We start from the raw sequence: 24997 nt of genomic DNA on the forward strand, positions 1-24997 counted from the left end.
GTTACTTCTGTAAAATGGTTTAGAAACGAGGAGTACTAAGACACAAATAAAAACCATCCCTCGGAGACCACTGCCAATGCCCTAAGACCTCCTTAAAGAGGTGGCACAGTCAATTTCAGGTTGGACTTCTGAAACAAGGGCTTTCATGTACGGTTGACCAAACACTGGCATCAAGAAGACCTGCGACACATTTTACAATCTATGTGATTCCCAGGCCCGACCTGAAGCTAATGACATGGACTCCTGAGGGCAGAGGCCCTACAGTCTGCATCTGAAGTAAGCGTCTCAGGTAACCCTGGTAATACCAGAGCCTGAGAGCCCCTGTTCTAAAAGAAGTAAAAGGAAAATCCATGCAAGAAACACTGAAAATTAAGGCTCATAATCCACACATTCACTAAGACAATTTCATTTTCTTCAGCCGGTCTAAAAATTAATCTTCTGGATAAAATAGGTATAAATTGCTCCAAACTCACAGGGAGGGAGAAGAGCCCTGTTCCTTGCGACCTGACCAGTGTCCTTCTCCCCTTCTCGCAATTCTTTCATCCATCCCTCCCCCACAGACTATCACCCCTTCGCCTTTCCATTCCCAAATACCTACATGATCTGTGTTCACTGCCTCTCCCCCAGGAAACCATCCTCTCTGTAAATCTAGTTGTCAACTAGCTTCTACCTGATCGTTCTATGTCACGTTCATTTGATGCTGGCATAATGCAAAGAACTTAACACAGCATTTTGAACACGTTAGATGTCAGCTGATATTCAAAACACTCACAAAAGAGGCTTATCTCCTGATTTTCTGATCTGGAGCCTGAGGCTGCAATAAATGACTTGCTGCTCTAAGGATACAGAGCAAACCTCCCACTGAGGTCACCTAATGCAAGCTCAGGGCTTCTTTCAGCACATTATACCTCAGTCTAACAACAAAATTACATTCTTAAATAACACTGATAAGCTAACCTCTTGATTGCTAATCTTATGGACTTTCCTCCTGAATCATTTGCCAAACAGCTCCTGACCACCCAGCCACGTGCTAGAATTTCATGTCAGCCTGGCTTCCCTCACCTTGACGATCTCTGAGTCTTACTACTCAGACCCATTCTTCCAAAGATGCCTTAGACTCTATATTTTCTCTTGGTCTTTTCTTCCCCTGGACCCCCTTCGGCAGCTGTGGCTTTTCCAATGACCTCCCCAAAATGACAGAAGACAATTGACAAATATAAAATGACGAGTTTGTTAAAAATAAATACTTTCCATTTTTCTGGGCCGTGCATTTTTTAAACTATAAATTTATTCACCCAATAATCTTTCTTCACTTTCACAGTAATTGTCAAACTAACGAAAATACAGTAATTACGCATTTGGATGAAGAAAAGTTCAAGGCAAGTAATTCTCACTTGATTCCATATTCCAGTGTTAAAACAATATTTAAAATCTTAATACTTTTTTTCAGGATTCCCAACAAATAATTTTGGGAATTTCTTCATCCCAGTTAGAGGTTCTGTTTTCTACATGAAGTTCTTACTTATTTTTAATACATCCCCTTGAACAAAAATCATGCAATCAAATTGTGGCTCACCAGGAAGGCAAAGAGCCAGTGACTAAAATAATTTTTTAAAGTACTCAAAATTACTTTAAATTGCATTAAATACAGAAAACGAAACCTAGAGTTTAAAGAAGTTAACTGCATATGTTGGCAAAAAAAACCTTTGGCTAATTTACTTTTTTCAAAAAATAAATTTATTTATTTGTTTGTTTGTTTGTGGCTGTGTTGGGTCTTCGTTGCCATGTGCAGGCTTCTCATTGCGGTGGCTTCTCTTGTTGCCAAGCACGGGCTCTAGGCTCGTAGGCTTCAGTAGTTGCGGCTCACGGGCTCTAGAGCGCAGGCTCAGTAGTTGTGGTGCATGGTCTTAGTTGCTCTATGGCATGTGGGATCTTCCCGTACCAGGGCTCGAACCCGTGTTCCCTGCATTGGCAGGTGGATTCCTAACCACTGGACCACCAGGGAAGTTCCCCAGTTTCTCATTTTTAAACTATGAATTTAATGTATTATATAAACTATAACAAAAGAGAGCTAATGACAGAGAATTATCACCTCAAAGTTAGGTCTAATTATTTCAGTTGTTACATGCTTGTTATGAGCTAAAGGGTGTGATTTATTCAGTAACAGACTGTGAAAACACAACTTTACATTATTTTACATACTTCATTCAATTTCTTTTTAAATTGAAATTAATTTACAGCAGGTCCAGTTAAAACTTTTGAGAAATCCCCATGCAGTACATGCCTAAATTCTCTGATTAACATTTGAAGATCTTCTTCGATCAGGAAGCATGGAACTTAAATGTTGCTGATGACTGTTTAAATGTCAGCTCACCAAAGCAACACACCAAAAACCACCACCTCTGGAAAACTATGACTGAGCAAAGAAATTGTTAGTAATGAATTACTGATCTCCTCAAGATGGCCAGTCTGAATTCTCTCTCTAAGAGAGTGAATTTGTCAAAACAGAAACATACTTCTTATTGGTAGATACACAGAACCCACCAAGGATTAGTCACTTTATGGTGACAGGTCCCAGGAGAGCTCTTTATCCATCTAGTCTGCGTACCATCCACCCTTACCTGCATCACCTGCGTGATAAAGACCAAGACATACTTAGGTTACCAGCACAGAGTTATAACCATAGGCGAAAAGCATTAGTGTATAATCTAAACCAAACAATCTTAACCAGGGCTACAGGGAGCCTTAGAACACCCACAGATGAGCTTCGGGGGCTCAATTATCCTTCTGTAATAAGCAAAGTTATCTGTATATTGTTCTGGGTAAGAGTGTCCAATGTATTTATTAACATACCACAGTTGCCTTTAAACAAAAGAAGAAGATAAAAACTACCAAAAAGTATAAAGACAGAATGTGGTATAGAAGAAAAAACTAGTGTCTGAAGAAAAAGAGTCAAGTTTAGATCCTGGTCCTATTACTCAATAGCTGTGCTACTTTGGGTTAAGTTGCTTTAGTTCTTTGAACATCAGTTTCTTAGTCTGTAAAAACAGAAAAATGGTACCAACTGTGAGGATTAAATATAATCAGTATGTAAAGTATATAACACGGTGCCCAGCAACTATTGTATTATCAACCGCCCTTTGCTTTAAGAACAAAAAAACGTTTTAATCAGAATAAATGGGCCACAACGCATTTAAAGTCAACGGCTAGGCTGTGACATTTATTTTCCTTTTGAATATAGTTTCATATGGATACACTCTGTACTCATTTCCTATTGCTGCTGTCAACAAATGTCCACAAATTTAGTGGCTTACTAGAACACAAATTTATTATCTGACAGGTCTGGAGGTATCGATAGGAAGACAAAAATGGGTATTACAGGCCCAAATCAAGGTGCCAGCAGGGCTGCACTCGTCCTGGAGGATCTAGGAAAGAATCCGGTCCTTGCCCGTCCCAGTTTCTAGACGCTTCTGGCATCCCTGGGCTCTTGGCCTCGTCACTCCCACCCTTGCTTTCACCACCACATCTCTTTCTGTACCTCTGACCCTCCTGCTTCCCTCTTTCCCATTAAAGAGAACCCTCGTGACTACCTTGGTGCCACCTGATGATCCAAGAGACTCTCCCCGTCTCAAGATCCTTAACTAATCATGAAAAGCTCCCTGTGTCTTTTAAGGTAACATATCCACAGGTTCTGAAGATTAGGACATGACATCACTGTGGGCTGGTGCGAGGCATCAGTTGGCCTACCCCAGACTTTGACATGATCCAGCACTGTATAAATTCTGGGGCTAAAACAAATGGTTACATCTACATTTTGAAATATCGGATACCTGATTAATTTCTCCTCGTCACTTTAAAATCAATCAGCTTTCTAGAAAAGCCATAAGCAATTATTTTTAGTTGCACTTTTAAATTTCAAATCAGCTCTAACTGGTGCACGTTATGTTGTCTTTTATAAATGTCAACAAGTCACATTTTAAACACGATTGCTATTTATAACCAAAAGAATGCTTGCCATTTTATTTGGCTCCATTTTAATTTTTCTAAATCATACGCTTTAGGTGTGAATGCTCCACTTATTTCAAAGTTGAGGACACAGAGGAAGTACATTTTAAAGAGAGGAATCAATGGTATGTGCCCATCAGATTTGGCTTTATCATGATATCTACTCATAGCTGAGCATAAAATGTAGACCAGAACTCACCAGCGGTTCTCTGTTTTTGACCAGACGGATGATTTTCACCGAGTCTTCCTCATCATCAATATCGTCAGGCATAGGAGGCAACACGGGATCATAGTTCTTCAGAGCCACAGTATCGTGTACAGAGAGCAAAGCCTACCAAAGTCCAAGGTGAAAAGTGTTACAGCAGTTGGACGTGTTTAGCGTTTTATATTTGACTACAGTATAAGGAAAATCAAACTGATGTTCCAATTCTGCCCCAGCAACGGTAAGAAGCCAACTACTTGGGAAGGAGCCTCTTGCAAACGGGGCGAGGGGAAGCTGTAGAACAGAGGCGACCCTACTCAGCCACAGGGTGCGGCAAGCATCAGCGTAAAGCACCTGCTAACCTGAGCGCCCTCCGGTTCATCCGTATAGAGGTGGCAGCTGGGGGGGGGGGGTTGGTGAGGGAGTGTTACTTTTGAAAGGAGGGAGAAAAATGAGGCTACAGATAGACTGCCAACGGGCTGGCAGGTGTCAGGCAACGACGCATGTCATGTTTTTTTTTCCTTCTGTTAGCAGAAAGCACAAAAAGAACTGCTCAATACGACTGACTAGCTTTCATTCTTCTGTGATTTTTCTTTTTAATTTTTGATGTAATAGCCGACTATGTGTATAAAAGAATAAAATAAAAGTATTTCTAGTCATGATGGTTGTGGTGGTGAAACTCCACAAAATGGTCATATTGTCATTGGAGGCCAAAGATGAGAAAAACGTGACATGTCACTATACTGGGGGTGGCAGGGTCTAGACCTTTAACTAATTTGTTCCCTAATCAGCAGCACCATGATCCACCGATTACTCCAGCCAGAGCCTAGGAATCATCCTTGAAACCCCCCTTACCTACACTCCCAACATCCAACCCCCACCCTGTGAAATCTGCTTCCACAATGTAAGATAACATTTGTTATCTTCTCTCCAGTCCAGAGCAGATGGTGGCCAACTGTGCCACCTGTTTTCGTAAGTGAAGCTTTCCTGGAACACAGCCATGCCTGTTCACTGATGTGTGCTTTATGGCGCCTGCCATGCTACAATGAGAAACTGAGTAGAAGCAACAGGCATTTTTCCATAAAAAAGTTGGCAGACCCTTGGTCTAGACCATTGATCATCATCTTTTACCTGGAGCATTTTTACCTGGAGCCTTTCAATGGTCCACCTGCATTCACCTTTAGCTCATTTTCAAATTCCTGATTCACAGTGTGTCCAGAGTAACTACTTTGAAACTGAGAGTAAGTCACGTCAGTGGTCTACTGAGAACTCTCCTACCCACCCACTGGTTTGGGATTAAGAGCAAGTCCTGGTCTTGTATTTGCCCTCCAACTCTGCCTCATACCCACTGTCCTCACTCAGTTTAAATACCTGGCTTCATGCTCACAGAGGCGTGGCCAAAACATCCAATATAAATGTAGACCCCGGGGTTACGTGCTCTCATAGCACCATCTTCTTTGCCCTCATACATGCTCATAATTTTTAACCATGTTTCCATTTTTATGTACACATATTTAATATCTGCTATCTACTGAAACAGAAGCTCCAAGATGGAGAAGAAATGGTGTCTAAACTAAGCTTTCTTATGGACTATAACATATATATGGAAAAGCACACAATTCATAAGCATACTGCATGAAGAATCTTCAAAATGAGTATGTCCCTGTAAATATCACCCAAACAAGAAACACAACATTAACTGAGCCCCAGGGGCCCCTAAATATGCTCCTTCCTAGTCACCGTGGCCTCTATTCCGCTGAAGGTGGTAGTTTTGCCTCTATTTAAATACCACATAATGGGATCTTCCTTTTTTCCCTGACATTAATTTAGTGAGATTCATCCATCCTGTTACTGGTAGCCATTCCTTTTTCATGGTTGTATAGTACTCCAACATGTACATATTTCACAGTTCCTTTATCCATTATGCCTTTGAGGGGCATTTAGGCTGTTTTCAGCTCTTGGCTATCATAAACAGTGCTGCTGTAAATATTTCATATCAGTTGATGCATAGACACACAAATTTGGGTTAAGTATATTTAAGGGTGGAAGTCTAGGTCATTCAACACAGGCAGACGACACAAAGTGGTCATTCCAGCTACTCTCCCACCAACAGCTTATGTGAGTTCTAGCTGCATCACGGGATCCAACAGTTTACAGTAGTAGTTTAAATTTGGCCATTCTGAGTATACAGTGTTATCTTCTTGTGGTTGAAATTTCATCTTTCTTATAACTCATGATATCTTTCTTCTTTGCTGTTCAAATGAAAGTATTTCTTTTTATAAACGTTTTCTCCAGCCAGTTGCACTTAAGAAACAGAATTTTTAAAAAAAATCTGTATTTCATCTTATGCCAAGTTAAAAGAATATCCAGTAGCTTCCACTTCCTGTTTTAGACTGTTATTACCATTACTTTATATTCTCTTGGTATAAAAATATGCTTTAAAAAACCCCAAACTAACACATAAGCAACACAGCTACCAGCATATCCTTATACACATAAACACGACCGATGCTCACAAGTCAGGCAAGACAGGAATGGCATCTTGGATGCTTGATTCATGGATGGCGGCAAGCAGTGCAAGAAAGTTTCTGGAAGACCGTCAGTCCCGGTTTTCAGCACAGGACAACCTCTCATTTCACGGTGCACGTTTCACAATATTACAAAACCACCACCTTGTTTACTTGATTAAAACCAGGGGAAAGAGACAATGTTCTTGGGAAGCAACAGGGCACAGAAGCACCCTGGGGGCACCACACGGCCAGTGGGCCCAGCCCCGCAGTCTGACCAGAGGCCTGGGACCCGCTGCCAGATGCTGACCTCTGCACACGCAGCGAGGGTTTCCATGGACTTCAGGAGCGCACGTCCCCGGCGTGGATGATACACTCTAACGATGATCAAGTGGGGGAAGTGAGCTCCTCTGAATCATGCATGGGATCGGTTCCAGACTCAGTGGAACGGCCATCCTCTCCAGGGCCTGGACTTCAGGTGACCAGCTGAACAGCGGAGGGTCTTCCTCTCTTGTCGGTGCAGTTTCTCAGCCTCCTGCTGCTCCTTCTGCTGTTCTAACTTCTTTAATGTAAATGTCAATTGTTTGCTGCCAACCGTGGTGTCCGATACACCCAATGTCCCATTTTTCGGTTCGAGTTTCAACCGGTCTTCAAGGGTTTTATTCATCATGATACCTTCTTTTGTGAAATGCCTGTTCAAGATCCTTGCACATTTTTCCATTCCATCTGTCTTTTTCTTCTTGATTTGTAAGAGTTCTTTATAACACACTGGATCCAAGCCTTTGTCAGTTACAGATGCCACAAATGCATTCTCCCATTTGGTAGCTTGTCCTTTCACTTTCTTATTAGTGTTCTTTGATCAAAAAAGGATCCCAATGAATGAACCCAGTAATATTTTTTTCCTTTATTGTTGGTGCTTTTTTTGGTATCCAACAAAAGTTTCAAAGGGAAAGAATGAAGAGCCTCATCAAGATGATAAAATATTATCTGAAGACATAATAGCTGCAAATTTTTGACAATTGATGAGAAACACAGTCTGACGATTCAGGAACTCCAATGTATCCTTTAGGAAGCAGGAACAATAAAAATTAACCCATGCTTACATACATCATAGTGAAATGACAGAATGCCAGAGACAGAAAGTAGTTCTTAAAAATATCAGAGAGAAAAACACAGATCATTAGGAAGGAAAGAAAAAAAAAGTAATTGAGAACTGACTGATCAAGCAGCAAGATCACTAGAAGATAGTTAAAACACCTTGAAAGTGCTTAGAAAAAAAATAACAGTCAGCCCAGAACTGTGTATCCAGCAAAAGTACAGTTCAAGAATGAGGATGAGAACCAAGGTGAAGTTAACAGGGACCCACTGGAGAAAACTTTAAAAAAAAAAATGAAGCAATGGTTTTTGAAGACACTGGACATGAGACAAGGAAGGACAGAGATGACTGAGAGACAGGAAACAACTGCGAACCCTGAGACTGCCCCAGCTTCCTGTCTAGAGCGAACGTCCCGCTATGTCAGGGGGAGAAGGAACCCAGGACAACAGAGCTGGGAACCTAGGGAGATCAAGGGGCGAACGTTCTCAGGGAAGGGATGAGAATGGAGAGAGCTGCACAGACACAGAGCTCCTTGAGTCCTTAGCCAAGGCTCGCATACGGAACAACTGCCAGGAAGGATTAGAGTGGTAGTGCGCAACTGAGGGCAATTTTACTCCCCGGGACCCATATGGCTGGGGACGTTTTTGGTTTGTAACAATTCAAGGGATGCTACTGCTGTCTAGTGCAGAGAGGCAAGAGATGCTCCGAGGCATCTGATACCACAGTGGACAATCCCCTCCCCACCGCCAAGTAAGTATCCAGTCCTCAAAGTTAAATAGTTCCAAGGTTGAGAAACCCTGCATTACAGGAAACAATCCCCGAGGCTTGCACAGGGCAGGAATAGCTCCTGTTCCCACCAGTTACAAGGAAAAGCCTGACAATTCACAAGGCATTGAGGAGAGTGAACAGAGGGGTACTGTCTTAATAGCAGGAAATAATTAGCCCAAGATTAAATGCTGCTAAGATCTCACTTAACAAAGCTTAAAAGCAAGCCTCCAAATAACTTAATTGTGTAATTTAAACTCAAGAATATTATCTATAAATATACAAAAATATCCAGCATCAAAAAAAGTAAAGTCACAATGACTGACAATCAAAAATTACTAGGCATGTAAAAAATCAGAAACTACTATGCATAGTGATGAAAAATATAAAGCTATAAAACTAAACCCTGAAAAATTAGATGATAGAATTATATAGAACCAAATCCTGAAATTACAGAAAGATCACAGAAAAGGAAATTAACAGTTACTACTAATTCCAAATGTTCAAAAAGCTAGAAGAAGGGCTGAACAGGAGACGTGGAATATATAAAAAAGATTCAAACCAAGCTTCTACAGATAAAAGGTGAAAATACATTTCATTCATACACTGAATAAGATTAACACTTGTAGGCAAAGCAATAAAACTATTGAAACACATGAAACACAAAGAGAAAATATAATGAAAAATTATGAACAGACATTTATTAAGCTGTGGGACTTCAATGGTCTATTTATATGCACCTAACTGGCATCTCCAAAGACAGGAGAGGTGTTAAAAAAAATTCTGAAGAAATATGGCAGAAAATATTCCAAATTTGATGGAAACAAAAAAGCCCATATGTTTAAGAAGCTCAATGTATCCAAGCACAATAAACAGAAAAGACATAACACCAAACTGCTTAAAACCAGTGAAAAGGGGACTATCTTAAAATCAGCCAAAAAAAAAAAAAAAGGCACACCACACTACATACAAAAGAAAAAAGATGAAAATGACTCCACATTTCCATTTAGAAACAATGTGAGCCACAAGACAATGGAGCAACATCTTTAAAATACTCAAAGAAAACTACTGTCAGCCTAAAATTCTATACCCAGCAAAAATACCTTTTAAAAAGAAGGAATACTGAAGACTTTTTAAAGACATACAAAAGCTGAAGGAATTAATCACCAGCAGACTTGCATTACCAAAAATGTTATAAGAAGTTCTTTCAGACAAGAGGAATGACTGCAGATGGGAACACAGACCTATAAAGAGGAACAAAGAGCACCAGAAATGGCTGTTACCTGTTTATCTAGGGTAACTATCTTGCAGACGATAAGAATAACAGGGAATGCTAATGAATATGTTTCATCATAAAGTGAATATTATAGTTGATAGGCATTGTTAAAACACCAGCTATTATTTTTCCTCCTTAGCTCTGTACTTTCATATCTGGATTCCAAAAAAAACACTTTAATTTACAGATAACAAGTTCATTATTTTTAACAGCTTTGCTTTATAAATAGTTTTGGTTAGCAACATTTTAATTTTGGACAACTACAAGTAACTCCGTATTCCATTTTCCTGTTTTAACTGCAGCGACTTTATTCTTCACTATACAGACATTCTTTTCAGGAGGCAGTACCTAAATGAAAATTGTGTTTCCATATGCCACCGATCACAGCTGATGGGTTTACCTGTCGCTTAGAGGAATCTGCAGGAAATTGGACACTGGGCTTTGTAACTCATCGGTCTCCCAAGCTCTCCCTGCCTTAGACCCCCTGGAGTCAATTCTATGCTCTAAATATCTGTCAGACCCTTAGAATTAAGTGTCTGACTCATAAGGATGAGTAACGCTGATTTATTCTTCCAGAAGGAGGCTTAACTTTGCCATTTATTATGCTTTAATGAAATCTCATCCATTCCGCATGCCTGGGCAGTGAGTAATTTCTGGTAAGTGAATGTTTTGGAAAGCAGAAAAATTACAACACATCTTTCTATTTTATTGCCTTTTTAAAAATCTACCAAATTCTCCCTGACTTCCCAAATTATAATACCATGTTCTAGAGATGATGTCACCTCACTTTCATCAAAAATGAGCCACTGAATGACAACTCAGAGCGAATGATTTGCCTTTAATGTGGCAGTGTGATGCCTAGGAGTGTTTTTTATTTATTGATGACTCTCTCTGCTTTCCCTGGAAACAAAGACTCTGTAGAGACCAACGTCCCTTCCGCAGTGCCCCCTAAATGGCCCGTGCTCCTCCTCCACTGCAGCAAGCTGTAGAGTCTGTAACATCTACGCAGGCCTCTAGTGACTCTATCATTACCTTTTCCTCACCATGTGATTTCTTTTATACTTTGTTATTTTTCCTGGACTGTAAGATTTAGACAGTAAGACTGGATTTTGTAGACACTGTTGAGTCATAATAATTATTTTTTTTTGTATATGGCGACTGACCAATTCCAAGTTTTAAAGACTGGGTGTATTCCAATACAGTAAGTAGTGCATCCTATTACCCTACTTATAATGGAAAAAAATGTATATGTAATAGTTCTGTACACAAAAAGGAATGAAAGGTAATGCAGCCAATTAAGAGTAGTTATCCGTAAAGATATATGAACACACAATTCACAGAAGAAATAAAAAGCCATTAAGCATATGAAACGATGCTCATCTTCACTAATAAAGCAACAAGGATAGGGACTTCTATTTTAAAATTTAGATTCAAAACACAGTTATGTATTATCCAAAATTCTTTTCTGTTTAATTTCAAAAGTTTTTATCAAGTCACTTTGTAAAAGGTAAAAATTAAAGTCAGAGTAATAAGCCATCCCATCTTATTAAAGACAATATCATAAATCAGTTATAAAGATGTTACTCCTTCCAACCTCATGTATGGATTGTTTTTTTTAACTTTTCATGTGTGTGTGTGTCCATCTGCCCCTGAGGCTGTAAATGCTTTTTTACCCTATCCCATGATTATGGTTCAATTTTTACACTTCCATCTTTAATCTACTTGGAATTCATTCTAGTAGAGGTCTTTCTTATTTTTCCCCAAATAATTAACCAGCTGTCCCAACACCTCATACTCAATTTACATCCAATTCCACCCATCCCCCACTTCCTTGTCTCCATCCTCACATCCTTCGTTAGGACCACAGTCATGCTGCACCCAGATTATTTCTACAGGCTCTCAGCTGGCCTTCCCACCCGGGGAACTGCTGTGCATACTACACACACAGTGATGGCATCGCTTGCTTATTTAAATCCTTCCAATGACTTTCCACTGCTCTTAGGATGGAATTCAAACTGTTTCATATGCTCGCAATTAGAGTGGCCATATAATTTATCATCTAAATAAGGAAACCACTGAAATTAAAAGGGAGACTATTAATATTAACAACACTGGAACTACAGGCGAACACCAGGCTGGCCTGGGTAACCAGGAGGTCGGCCCCGACTCACAGCTCTACTGTCCAGCTCCTGCCCCCCACTTCTTTCACATGCTGTTGCTCAGCCACATGAAGTCTACTTTATGCCCTCAAACGTGACAAGTTATTTCCTTTGTAGAACTTCATACCGGAAACCTTCATTTCTCACCTCCCCCGCCGGCTCATCCCTCACTCCTCTGCCGCTCTGGTCACTTCACACCAGCCTTCAGGCGTCACCTGGCACAGACCATGTCCTCTGCAGTCCTCTTCAACCCGCCCGCACCCACCCTCAGCACCGGCTCCACTCCTATGTGCTCCACACTATTTCTGGGTGTTCCCTCTCTTTATCTCCTACTTCTATCACCTTTATTAATCTTCATGTATCTTCATACATCTTCCACAAGTTCTAGCTATAGGGACTGGCAGAGTAGATGCTGAATTTATGTAGGAATGAATGAATGAAGATCCAACTCTGGTGACATTTACAAATTACCAAACAAAGTTTTAATGCTTTTCAAAACGAGTTGTCTATAGAAAGCGCGTATTATCATTTCATAGTTGGCTACACACTTGGTTGTATATACCTATGTGTGTTTTTAAAAAATCATTATTACTTTGGAGGTACATTTCAGGTTTCCTTTCAGTATTGTGAATTAAATATTTTAAATGGAAGAGCAGTCTTCAAAAAGTAAATAATTAGTTCCCTTATCCACTAAAATTTAAGGGCAATATTCAAGTTAACACCTTGGAATTACGTTTTCCATATTTTAACTGTCAGTTCAACGAACAATTCATGTATACATGTTATATTCTACTGTACCTTGCTTCTGCTCTTAAAAAAAAGAAAAAAAGCAAATATTTTCATTTATTCCCAAGACAAAAAGGAGTATTTGATCAAATTCTGAAATAGCTTAAAACTTATTTGGGGACTGCACTTCTTAAAGTAATTACCTTCAAAAGTGAGATTCAAAGTGATGGTTGTTAACATAAATGATTTCAAGGAAAGCAATGTTCAATGTTAGGTCAAACTGGGAAGAAAAGTATTTTGTTCCCAAGACTGGTGAACTAGAAATTGCCATTGTCGACTATACCGTCAAGTGTCTGCAATGTCACCCACTTTCTACACGTTATTTCCTGAACATACACATTTCATGCTGACTTCTCACCATTCCTTAGTCACACTGCTACGTAAATGTGAAAACAGACAAAATTGTTCGTCTGAGGTATTTTTGCCATAACGAAGTTTAAGTACTCAATTAAAAGCTGCATCCTATGGTGCTGCATGATGCCACTGTAAAGGGAAGAAAACCCACATTTCTCTTCCTTCTGGAGGAGTTTCTCCTTCCTTGCTGGGTTTCTCTTCCTGTGTGCTTCCTTTACTGCTCACACAAAACAAAATTCTGATCACCAAACACGTGAGGGGTTTTCTCAACACCAAGCAATTCTCTGTGACACCAACTGGGCATCCTACAGTTCAACCCAGTTCTGAGGTCATCTTCCCAGAGAGAGCGTCAGCTCCCACAGGTTGAGGGCTCAATCCTTTAAGACTGCCCCGCCCCACCAGCCACACTTCAGACACCAGTCACCACTCCAGGCTGCCACCTGTGCTTCTGACCAACCAGCTGCAGATGTGAGGTTCCAACAACCCCCTGCTTGGGTTCAATTAATTTGCTAGAGCAGGTTACAGGATGCAGGGAAACACATGTACCGGTTTATTAAAGGTTATGATAAAGGACATAGATGAACAGTCAGATGAAGAGATACACACGGGGTGTGGTCTGGAGGGTAGGAGCGTCTGTCCCCATGGAGGTGGGTGCATCGCCCTCCTGGTACATGGATGTGTTCCCAAGCCTAGAAGCTCTCTGAACGCCACACTTCGAGGATTTTAGGGAGGCTTCCTCAAGTGGGCATAATCAATTCTGAACTCCATTTCCAGCCCCTCTTCCCTCTCTGGAGGATGGTGGCAGGGGTGGGGTGAGGCTGAAAATTCCAAACTTCTAATCCTGGCGTGGTCTTGCCAGGGGCACACCCAGAGTCACCTCATGAGGACAAAGGGTGCTCCCGGTGCTCTTAGCACTTAAAAATTTACAAGGGCTGGAGGGGACCTGTGTCAGGGACAGGGTCAAAGACAAAGAAATACAAGTGCAATAGATGGTCCCAGTGTTCTTATCACTTAGGAGATTAACTAGGGTTTTATGAGCTTTGCCAGGAACCTGGGCTGACACCAAAATGTACATATCTTCTCTTACCTCATAACCACCTAAGATCACACCCCCCCTCCCACCACATACCAGTTTCCATCCAGTATAAACACTCTTGAACAGAATACCAAAATCAGATTTTTTGTTTCTGGGGAGTCAGAAACATTCCTGTTTAATTTGTAAAATTCAAACCAAGGTAACGCTGTCAAAAAGGAGCTTACCAAGCGCCTCATGGGTACCCTTTTGCCATGCTCTGATTAACATCAACTTCCCAAGTGCAGTATAAGGAAAGTGAAGAAATTTTCAGAGCATTCACAAATCTCCTCCAAGCTGCTCACTTCCTGTGCACTCCGTCTTCAGCATCAAGCGACCTTTCTGCACTAACCAGATCCTTATTCTTCTAGAACTAAAGTATAATCAATTTCCTCTGCACCAGTCAATTCCTCTCATATTACTAATCATAGTTCATTTACCCTTTACAGAAATACATTCATGTACTTTATATTTACTTACATGGTTTAGAAATCATGGTCCATACATGTTCTCTCTTTATCTTTTATTTAATACTTTTTTGAATATCAGTTTAAGACCATATATAGCATAGTTCCAAAGGAGATTTTTCAAAGAAGGTAGAAATAAATCATCAGTTTTTGCATCTAGATGGACATTTTCATTCAACCGTCTATATATGCCTAACATAAATCATGACATAACTGATCATTTTGATTACATAATTACTAATCTATAGGTAATTCTGACTCCTGGACAATATTTCCCATACAAGTGCAGCAGTATCAAGTACAAAATGTATGGGTTATAGAATTTAATACATTAATGACCTTAGAATTAACAGGAAAATTTCTAAATCACATCGTTGACTAATCACACCTGGAGGAAAAATAACTGATAAACTTGTAAGAAAAACAGAGACTCGAAATGGATCTGCCAATATTCTACTGGTATTTACACTGGAAAAATGCTTTGCTCTGTAAAATGGTATGACGCATTAAAACACATTGGCAGAAGGGGGGCAGGAAATAGGGAGAGGAAGAGGAATGCTAAGACAGTCCCCCAGAAAAATAGATACTATTGTCAAATACACTGGCACACCATTAACTAGCCAAGCAAAATGAACCTAAACAAAATCACTAATAGGTTCTGTATCCTGGACTCTTAACTTCATTTAAAAGAAAAACGACCTTGAAGCTCCATTATATTTGCCAACTTAAATCCTGAGCTTACCATTTAAGTATTTTATAGATTGTCACAACATTATCATCAAAAGCTCAACTCTTTTTCCTTAACGGGATTTAGATGATTAAAATACTGTGCACTATTTGAAAATACATTTACTTGAAAATTGATGCTCGAAACAAAATTCATCTGCAGTCCCAGAAAGTGGCCCTTTTCGGATATATTTACTACAGGTGTCACACGTCCTCACCTTCACATTGGGTTTTGACAGTAGTTTCAACAGCTCTCTGATCTCGCTGTTTAGTGGCTTGTTCTGAAGCTCCTCCGCCAGCTGCACAGGAGATCACATTGACACGAAGAACAGTTAGTAAGAGCAGGGGGAGCTCCACGTGCGACAACTGAGAATCTCTCTTGCTACTTGTTCAGTGATTAAGCACAAGTCAGCAGGAAAGAAAACAGACTATCAATCTCTGCTCTTCTTTTGAGGCTCTTAGTAGCCCCGGTCCCAGCCCAGGCTCTCAGCTGAGTACAACTCAAGAAATCACATCAGCTAGATCACCTTCTGATTTACTGCACAGGGGGCAAATCCCAGCACTTCATCCACGAAATGGTCTTTTGCATGCAGACAAAGGACCACTTGTAAAAAGGACTGGATCAAGCTTTGACATTGTAAAAAAGAAAGAAAGAAAAAAACAGAAAAAAAGAACTTCTGAATGAAGTGGTGAAATCCACAGGGTTTCTAAAAACCCACAGTAGCTTGCTGTTTCGAGTTGGGGTAAAAAGAACTAGAATGCCTCTAGAAGAGCAAATGATCTGAAACTTTTATTATGTTTACCTACACAGTCTGTTAAATATAAAATAGGTTAATCATAAAATGACTTATAATAGGTTGATAACTATGCGGCTACCTCAGATGCTGACTGTTCTCTACCACCAGGATTATAAATTCCCATTGCCCGTTCCAGCTGAAGCTGAAGAAGAAAGGGGTGGAGCTTGGAACCTGCCTTGTGTTCTGCATTAAGAGGCCTCTATCAAAACCTCTACTCAATCTTAGGCTATAAGAAGGATCATATCATTTTCATAAGAAGAAAAGCAAGATTCAAATAGAAAAAAAAATAGAACTATGAAAAAATGCAGCACAGAATGCAAAATATGTACATATACTTTCATTTAAAAACCCTTCTCAAAACACTGCATGAAAGTTCCATTTGCCCCTATAGTTTCTAACAAACAAAAAATAATTGCTCTTATCTCTGGAAAGGACTTTTCTCTAAATGAGGGGTGTAATATAAATTATACACAAAAAATAAAATCAGATAAAATTGATATATTCACGGACTACACTTCAAAAAGTGCTTTTCCTTTTTGAAGGTAACATTTTTTACAGAATTTTAAACTTACAAAAAGACACAAAAGGTTCTTTGCACTCTTGAATCAAACATTTAAATATATTGCTCTGATGAATTACAAAATGCTAAGTTTATATTTACATAAAATCTCTAATTTAAAAAAAATGCAATATTTTGTTGTAACATGACTGGGCCTTAATTACATTGGTTTATAAATAAATATTTCCCCAAACCCTCAACAATAAATGTTTTAAAACTGGTTTTCAAGGCTCTCTCAATTGTCAAGTGTTTTGGTTGTGCAACACAGAGGTAAGCTTCTTCACAAAACATGTATACTGCAACATCCTTTTAGTTTGTAATCTCTGTAGAAATGGAAGAAAAAAATGGGGACTAAACAGGTAACACACAACTTGGAGATTCATTATACATGCTTTATTTTCTAAACTAGAATACACGGTATTATCAAAGAAAATCAACCCTTGAAGATGTCAGTTTTTTTCATTATACCTACAGCCCTAATATCTTACTAAAAGGAACTATAGTTTGTTTTATTGTAATAACGTAAAAGATTAAAAAACAACAGATAGGCTGTAGGGTGTCACTAAAAGCAGCCTCCACGCCAGCTTAGTGTCCCCTGTAGTTCATCCAGGTCTGTGCTCAGTTCAGCTGAGTCCAGAAGTTAATAGTAAGAAACAGCAAGTTAGTTCCCTGACCCAGATTTAAAATAAAATTATAGCTACGGGAAATTAACTACTCCATCAATGCCAACTGCTGCTCAAATTTATTTTTCGGTTATGAAGGTAATTTGGAAAGGTCTAATATCCATAAATCACTACTATGCTTTACAATCCATTTAAAAAACAACCCTGACTTTTTACGTATTTCGTCTGCCTCATTCCTATGCTAGCGTCTGTCAGTTTCAGGACTGCCAAGGATACAGCCGTCTTGTCTCTATTTCTCCAAAGCTTTTCTCTTGCCTGTGACTTTCTCGGACTCTAACAGCTGATAGCATCTCTCCCCACAGAGGCACAGACTAAAATTTCTATTTCGTAGTTACCAAGGCAGGACAAGAGGGTTATCTCCATGCAAAATCTTTAGGACAGGAAAGTGAACGAAAATCAGCCTAGTGTCAGCGTAAACTCAGGGATGACAGGCCTTTTGGAGATATTTGCAACTTCTTTCGGTTTTCACTCCTAGGATCACACGCCTCTGTCTGCACTAGGGTGAATCCTGTACCCAAGGGGCCGCGGAAGATGAGTCCCCCTGAGCTCAGAAAGGCACACTTACGTCACCAGCTAAGGCTGCCGCACCCTGGAGGATGGGCGTGGGATTCTGCTTCTCGTAGTAGTGAAGTTTCTCGTGAATCTGGAAGGAAAGCAAATGCACATAAGCTCACCTGCCAGCAAGCAACCTGAGACATTCAACTACTTGGATCATTTCAACAGCAACTGATCTACTGAACATTCTAAACATGTTTCTGTAAACCTACAGATGACACATAGGCGTGCCTAATTCATCTATTACTGTGCTTCAGTGTTTGTAACATGAAGTCAAACTGGGGGGGGGATCATCATTAAATAGAACTCACGCCAAAGCTAAACTGTGTTCCCCAAACAAACATTAGCTTTATAAAATCTTTGATTTCTAAAACATAATTGCTTCAATACTTCGAGCAGTGGCTGTAGGTTATATACCTGCTAAAAACATAAATTATGCTTAAAGCAAAGCAAGAAGCTGGCAGCCATATTCTGACAATTTGGTGTGTAATAACCACCCAGAGCAAAGAACCAGGCGTCGTGCAGACCGAGGGCCAGCGCTCCCGGAAGACCTCACGGAGCACACAGTTCCCTTCGCTTCTTCTTCTCCTCGCTATTTTTTCTTCCAAATAGTCAGCTTCCCCCCACCCATTCAAATTTCTACAAAACAAAGGGATTTCTCATAACTATAGACATCTCTCATAACTATTCAGCTTCAGTTTTTCATTTTGTAAAATCAGTAAAATTCTATTAATACAAGATAATTTTGTCCATTTCCCATCACCATGACCAAAGAAACACAAAGGCAAGAATACATTTTAATGCATTAGAAGACTGAGTTCCTTTAAAAAACCTAGAATGATAGCGAAGAATGAGGCGAGCTTTGACAAATTTGTAACTGTTGGCACCTAAGTTTAATCTATTTCAGCTCTTACACAGGGGCCCTTAAATTTTTTTTTGAATTTTATATTTTTATACAGCAGGTTCTTATTAGTTATCTATTTTATACAAATTAGTGTATATATGTCAAGCCCAATCTCCCAGTTCATCCCACCACCACCCCCCACCCCTGCTTTCCCCTCTTAGGGACCATATGTTTGTTTTCTACATCTGTCTCTCTATCTCTGCCTTGCAAACCGGTTCATCAGCACCATTTTTCTACATTCCACATAAATGTGTTAATATACGATATTTGTTTTTCTCTTTCTTACTTCACTCTGTATGACAGTCTCTAGGTCCATCCACCTCACTACAAATAACTCAATTTCGTTTCTTTTTATGGCTGAGTAATATTCCATTGTAAAGATGTGCCACATGTTCTTTATCCATTCGTCTGTCGATGGGCACGTAGGTTGCTTCTGTGACCTGGCTGTTGTAAATAGTGCCGCAATGAACATGGGGATGCATGTGTATTTTTGAATTATGGTTTTCTCTGGGTATATGCCCAGTAGTGGGATTGCTGGGTCATATGGTAATTCTATTTTTAGTTTTTTAAGGAACCTCCATACTGTTCTCCATAGGAGCTTTATCAATTTACATTCCCACCAACAGTGCAAGAGGGTTCCCTTTTCTCCCTACCCTCTCCAGCATTTGTTGTTTGTAGATTTTCTGATGATGCCCATTCTAACAGGTGTGAGGTGATACCTCATTGTAGTTTTGATTTGCATTTCTCTAACGATTAGTGATGTTGAGCAGCTTTTTAGGTGGTTCTTGGCCATCTGTATGTCTTCTCTGGAGATCTGGAGATTAATCCTTTGTCCACTGATTCATTTGCAAATATTTTCTCCCATTCTAAGAGTTGTCTTTCGTCTCGTTTATAGTTTCCTTTGCTGTGCAAAAGCTTTTAAGTTTCATTAGGTCCCATTTGTTTATTTTTGCTTTTATTTCCATTACTCTAGGAGGGGGGTTAAAAAAGATCTTGCTGTGATTTATGTCAAAGAGTGTTCTTCCTATGGTTTCCTCTAACAGTTTTATAGGGTCCGGTCTTACATTTAGGTCTTTAATCCATTTTCAGTTTATTTTTGTGTATGGTGTTAGGTAGTGTTCTAATTTCATTCTTTTACATGTAGCTGTCCAGTTTTCCCAGAACCATTTATTGAAGAGGCTGTCTTTTCTGCATTGTATATTCTTGCCTCCTTTATCAAAAATAAGGTGACCAGGGCTTCCCTGGTGGCGCAGTGGTTGAGAATCTGCCTGCTAATGCAGGAGACACAGGTTTGAGCCCTGGTCTGGGAAGATCCCACATGCCGCGGAGCAGCCAGGCCCGTGAGCCACAACTGCTGAGCCTGTGCGTCTGGAGCTTGTGCTTCACAACAAGAGAGGCCGCGATAGTGAGAGGCCCGCGCACCGCGATGAAGAGTGGCCCCCGCTTGCCAGAACTAGAGAAAGCCCTCGCACAGAAACGATGACCCAACACAGCAAAAATAAATTAATTAATTAATAAACTCCTATCCCCAACATCTTCTTTAAAAAAAAAAAAAAAAAAAAAAAAATAAGGTGACCATATGTGCGTGGGGTTACCTCTGGGCTCTCTCTCTTGTTCCATTGATCTATATTTCTGTTTTTGTGCCAGTACCATACTGTCTTGATTACTGTAGCTTTGTAGTATTGTCTGAAGTCAGGGAGTCTGATTCCCTGCATCTACTGAGATGATTATATCATTTTTATTCTTCAACTTGTTAATATGGTGTATCACATTGATTGATTTGCACATATTGAAGAATCCGTGCATCCCTGGGATAAATCCCACTTGATTGTGTATGATGCTTTTAATGTGTTGTGGGATTCTGTTTGTTAGTATTTTGTTGAGGATTTTTGCACTTATATTCATCAGTGATAATGGCCTGTAATTTTCTTTTTTTTTTTGTAGTATTTTTGTCTGGTTTTGGTATCAGGGCGATGGTGGCCTCATAGAATGAGTTTGGGAGTGTTCCTTCCTCTGCAACTTTTTGGAAGAGTTTGAGAAAGATGGGTGTTAGCTCTTCTCCAAATGTTTGATAGAATTCACCTGTGAAGCCATCTGGTCCTGGACTTTTGTTTCTTGGAAGATTTTTAATCACAGTTTCAATTTCATTACTTGTGATTAGTCTGTTCATATTTTCTATTTCTTCCTGGTTCAGACTTGGAAGGTTCTAAGAATTTGTCCATTTCTTCCAGGTTGTCCATTTTATTGGCATAGAGTTGCTTGTAGTAGTCTCTTAGGATTCTCTGTATTTCTGTGGTATCTGTTGTAACTTCCCCTTTTTCATTTCTAATTTTATTGATTTGAGTCTTCTCCCTCTGTTTCTTGATGAGTCTGGCTAAAGGTTTATCAATTTTGTTTATCTTCTCAAAGAAACAGTTTTTAGTTTTATTGATCTTTGCTATTGTTTTGTTTCTATTTCATTTATTTCTGCTCTCATCTTTACGATTTCTATCCTTCTACTAACTTTGGGTTTTGTTTGTTCTTTCTCTTGTTCCTTTAGGCGTAAGCTTACATTGTTTATTTGACATTTTTCTTGGTTCTTGACATAGGATTGTATTGTTATAAACTTCCCTCTTAGAACTGCTTTTGCTGCATCCCACAGGTTTTGGATCATCGTGTTTTTGTTGTCATTTCCCTCTAGGTATTTTTTGATTTCCTCTTTGATTTCTTCAGTGATCCCTTGGTTATTTAGTAATGTATTCTTTAGCCTCCATGTGTTTGTGTTTTTACGTTTTTTTTCCCCGTAAATTTCAAATCTCATAGCATTGTGGTCTGAAAAATGCTTGATATGATTTCAATTCTCTTAAATTTACCGGCTTGATTTGTGACCCAAGATGTGATCTATCCTGAAGAATATTCCGTGTGCACTTGGGAAGAAGTGTAATCTGTTGTTTTCAGACGGAATATCCTACAAATACCAATTAAATCTATCTGGTCTATTGTGCCATTTAAAGCTTGTGTTTCCTTATTAATTTTCTGTCTGGATGATCTGTCCATTGGTGTGAGTGAGGTGTTAAAGTCCCCCACTATTACTGTGTTACTGTTGATTTCCTCCTTTATAGCTGTTAGCAGTTGCCTTATGTATTGAGGTGCTCCTATGTTGTGTGCATATATATTTATAATTGTTATATCTTCTTCTTGGATTGATCCCTTGATCATTACGTCCTTCCTTGTTTCTTGTAACATTCTTTATTTTAAAGTCTACTTTATCTGATAGGAGTACTGCTACTCCAGCTTTCTTTTGATTTCCCTTTGAATGGAATATCTTTTTCCATCCTCTCACTTTCAGTCTGTATGTGTCCCTAGGTCTGAAGTGGGTCTCTTGTGGACAGCATATATATGGGTCTTGCTTTTGTATCCATTCAGCGAGACTGTGTCATTTGGTTGGAGCATTTAATCCATTCACATTTAAGATAATTATTAATATGTATGCTCCTATTACCATTTTCTTAACTGTTTTGGGTTTGTTTTTGTAGGTCCTTTTCTTCTCTTGTGTTTCCCACTTAAAGAAGTTCCTTTAGCATTTCTTGTAGAGCTGGTTTGGAGGTGCTGAATTCTCTTAGCTTTTGCTTGTTTGTAAAGCTTCTGATTTCTCTATTGAATCTGAATGAGATCCTTGCTGGGTAGAGTAATCTTGGTTGTAGGTTCTTCCCTTTCATCACTTTAAATATATCCTGCCACTCCCTTCTGGCTTGTAGAGTTTCTGCTGACAAATCAGCTGTTTACCTTATGGGAGTTCCCTTGTATGTTGTTTGTCATTTTTCCCTTGTTGCTTTTAACAATTTTCCTTTGTCTTTAATTTTTGTCAATTTGATTACTATGTGTTTCGGTGTCTCGGCGTGTTTCTCCTTGGGTTTATCCTGCCTGGGACTCTCTGCACTTTCTGGACTTGGGTGGCTATTTCCTTTCCCATGTTAGGGAAGTTTTCGACTATAATCTCTTCAAATATTTTCTCGGGTCCTCTCTCTCTCTCTTCTCTTTCTGGGACCCCTATAATAAAAATGTTGGTGCATTTAATGTTGTCCCAGAGGTCTCTTAGGTTGTCTGCATTTCCTTTCATTCTTTTTTCTTTATTCTGTTCCATGGCAGTGAATTCCACCATTCTGTCTTCCTGGTCACTTATCCGTTTTTCTGCCTCAGTTATTCTGCTATTGATTCCTTCTAATATATTTTTCATTTCAGATATTGTATTATTCATCTGTTTTTTTTTCTTTAATTCTTCTAGGTCTCTGTTCCTTAATTCTTCTAGGTCTTTGTTAAACACTTCTTGCATCTTCTTGATCTTTGCCTCCATTGTTTTTCCGAGGTCCTGGCTCATCTTCACTATCATTATTCTGAATTCATTTTCTGGAAGGTTGCCTATCTCCACCTCATTTAGGTTTTTCTCTGGGGTTTTATCTTGTTCCTTCATCTGGTACTTAGTCCTTTGCCTTTTCATTTTGTCTATCTTTCTGTGAATGTGTTTTTCGTTCCACAGGCTGCAGGATTGTAGTTCTTCTTGCTTCTGCTGTCTTCCCTCTGGTGGATGAGGCTATCTAAGAGGCTTGTGCAAGTTTCCTGATGGGAGGGACTGGTGGTGGGTAGAGCTGTGTGTTGCTCTGGTGGGCAGAGCTCAGTAAAACTTTAATCCACTTGTCTGCTGATGGGTGGGGCTGGGTTCCCTCCCTGTTGGTTGTTTGGCCTGAGGCGACCCAACACTGGAGCCTACCTGGGCTCTTTGGTGGGGCTAATGACAGATTCTGGGAGGGCTCACACCAAGGAGTACTTCCCAGAACTTCTGCTGCCAATGTCCTTGTCCCCATGGTGAGCCACAGCCACCCCCCGCCTCTGCAGGAGACCCTCCAACACTAGCAGGTAGGTCTGGTCAGTCTCCCCTGGGGTCACTGCTCCTTCCCCTGGGCCCCAACACGCACACTACTTTGTGTGTGCCCTCCAAGAGTGGAGTCTCTGTTTTCCCCAGTCCTGTCAAAGTCCTGCAATCAAATCCCGCTAGCCTTCAAGGTCTGATTCTCTGGGAATTCCTCCTCCCGTTGCTGGACCCCCAGTTTGGGAAGCCTGACGTGGGGCTCAGAACCTTCACTCCAGTGGGTGGACCTCTGTGGTATAAGTGTTCTCCAGTTTGTGAGTCACCCACCCAGTGATTATGGGATTTGATTTTATTGTGATTGTGCCCCTCCTACCATCCCACTGTGGCTTCTCCTTTGTCTTTGGATGTGGGGTATCTTTTTTGGTGAGTTCCAGTGTCTTCCTGTTGATGACTGTTCAGCAGGTAGTTGTGATTCTGGTGTTCTCACAAGAGGGAGTGAGCACACGTCCTTCTACTCCGCCACCTTGAACCAGTCTCGGTGCCCTTAGATTTTTATGCTTGAAAACTTACTTTAGCCTATTCTTATTTCCAGTTGAGGAGATTGCCCCCCACTATATATGAAAAACAGTTGTACCTCATGGTTTCCTGTTTTTAACAGGTATCAAGTAAAATACTCTTTTAGTTATGCTCAAAGCTAACCAAACTCTCTTGTAAAAAGTCTGGAAGATAGATTTTATTTTGATTAGGCATATGCTATTGCTAAGAGAGGATTCTATTACCTTTTTGGCAACCTGGTACCTAACATAAAGCTTCAGAGAAAGAGTTTTGACACTTATGACATTACCAGAATTATCAGGGCAACATTTTTACTTAATATCTTGGAAGCTTTAAACATTTATCGTATTATGGAAATAAACAATTTTTATGGAATACAAGCCATGAAACAAGTAACAGTTGACTTGAAGAAACTAACAAAATATAATCTAAAATGAAACTGTCCTAAAAGCTAAATTAATTTTGCTTAAATAATTATCAAGAATTAAAAAAAAGAAAAAAAAAGAATTAGGTCACCTGAACATATACTATCATCGAATACTAAACTTACCCGCTCATAAAACTTATCTAACTTTATTGCAACTACCTGTTTAAGTGTCTGCCTTCCTGCAACAATAAGCCCCGAAGCTCATGTGCCTGTATTACCTCAGCCTAGTTATCAGGACTCTTCATAACATGGTCTT

The 24997-nt window shown here is 39.7% G+C and overlaps 1 protein-coding gene across 6 annotated transcripts in view; it reads right to left on the reverse strand.

Moving 5' to 3' along the window:
* MPP7 (MAGUK p55 scaffold protein 7) overlaps positions 1-24997 on the reverse strand; it is a 268477-nt gene that overhangs the window by 94242 nt on the left and 149238 nt on the right. For all 6 annotated transcript variants that reach the window (XR_014015250.1, XM_081226950.1, XM_081226952.1 and 3 more), the window contains 3 exons: positions 18020-18097; positions 15634-15714; positions 4205-4336 (listed from right to left, as the gene is read on the reverse strand). Coding sequence is in view for 5 of the 6 variants with exons in the window: in XM_081226950.1 (XP_081083076.1) it covers positions 4205-4336; positions 15634-15714; positions 18020-18097 (291 nt within the window). In the remaining variant the exon portion in view is untranslated. The remainder of the gene's footprint in view (positions 1-4204; positions 4337-15633; positions 15715-18019; positions 18098-24997) is intronic.

The sequence above is a fragment of the Mesoplodon bidens genome (genome assembly GCF_964165515.1).
Source record: "Mesoplodon bidens genome assembly, chromosome: 3".
Lineage (NCBI taxonomy): Eukaryota > Metazoa > Chordata > Mammalia > Artiodactyla > Ziphiidae > Mesoplodon > Mesoplodon bidens.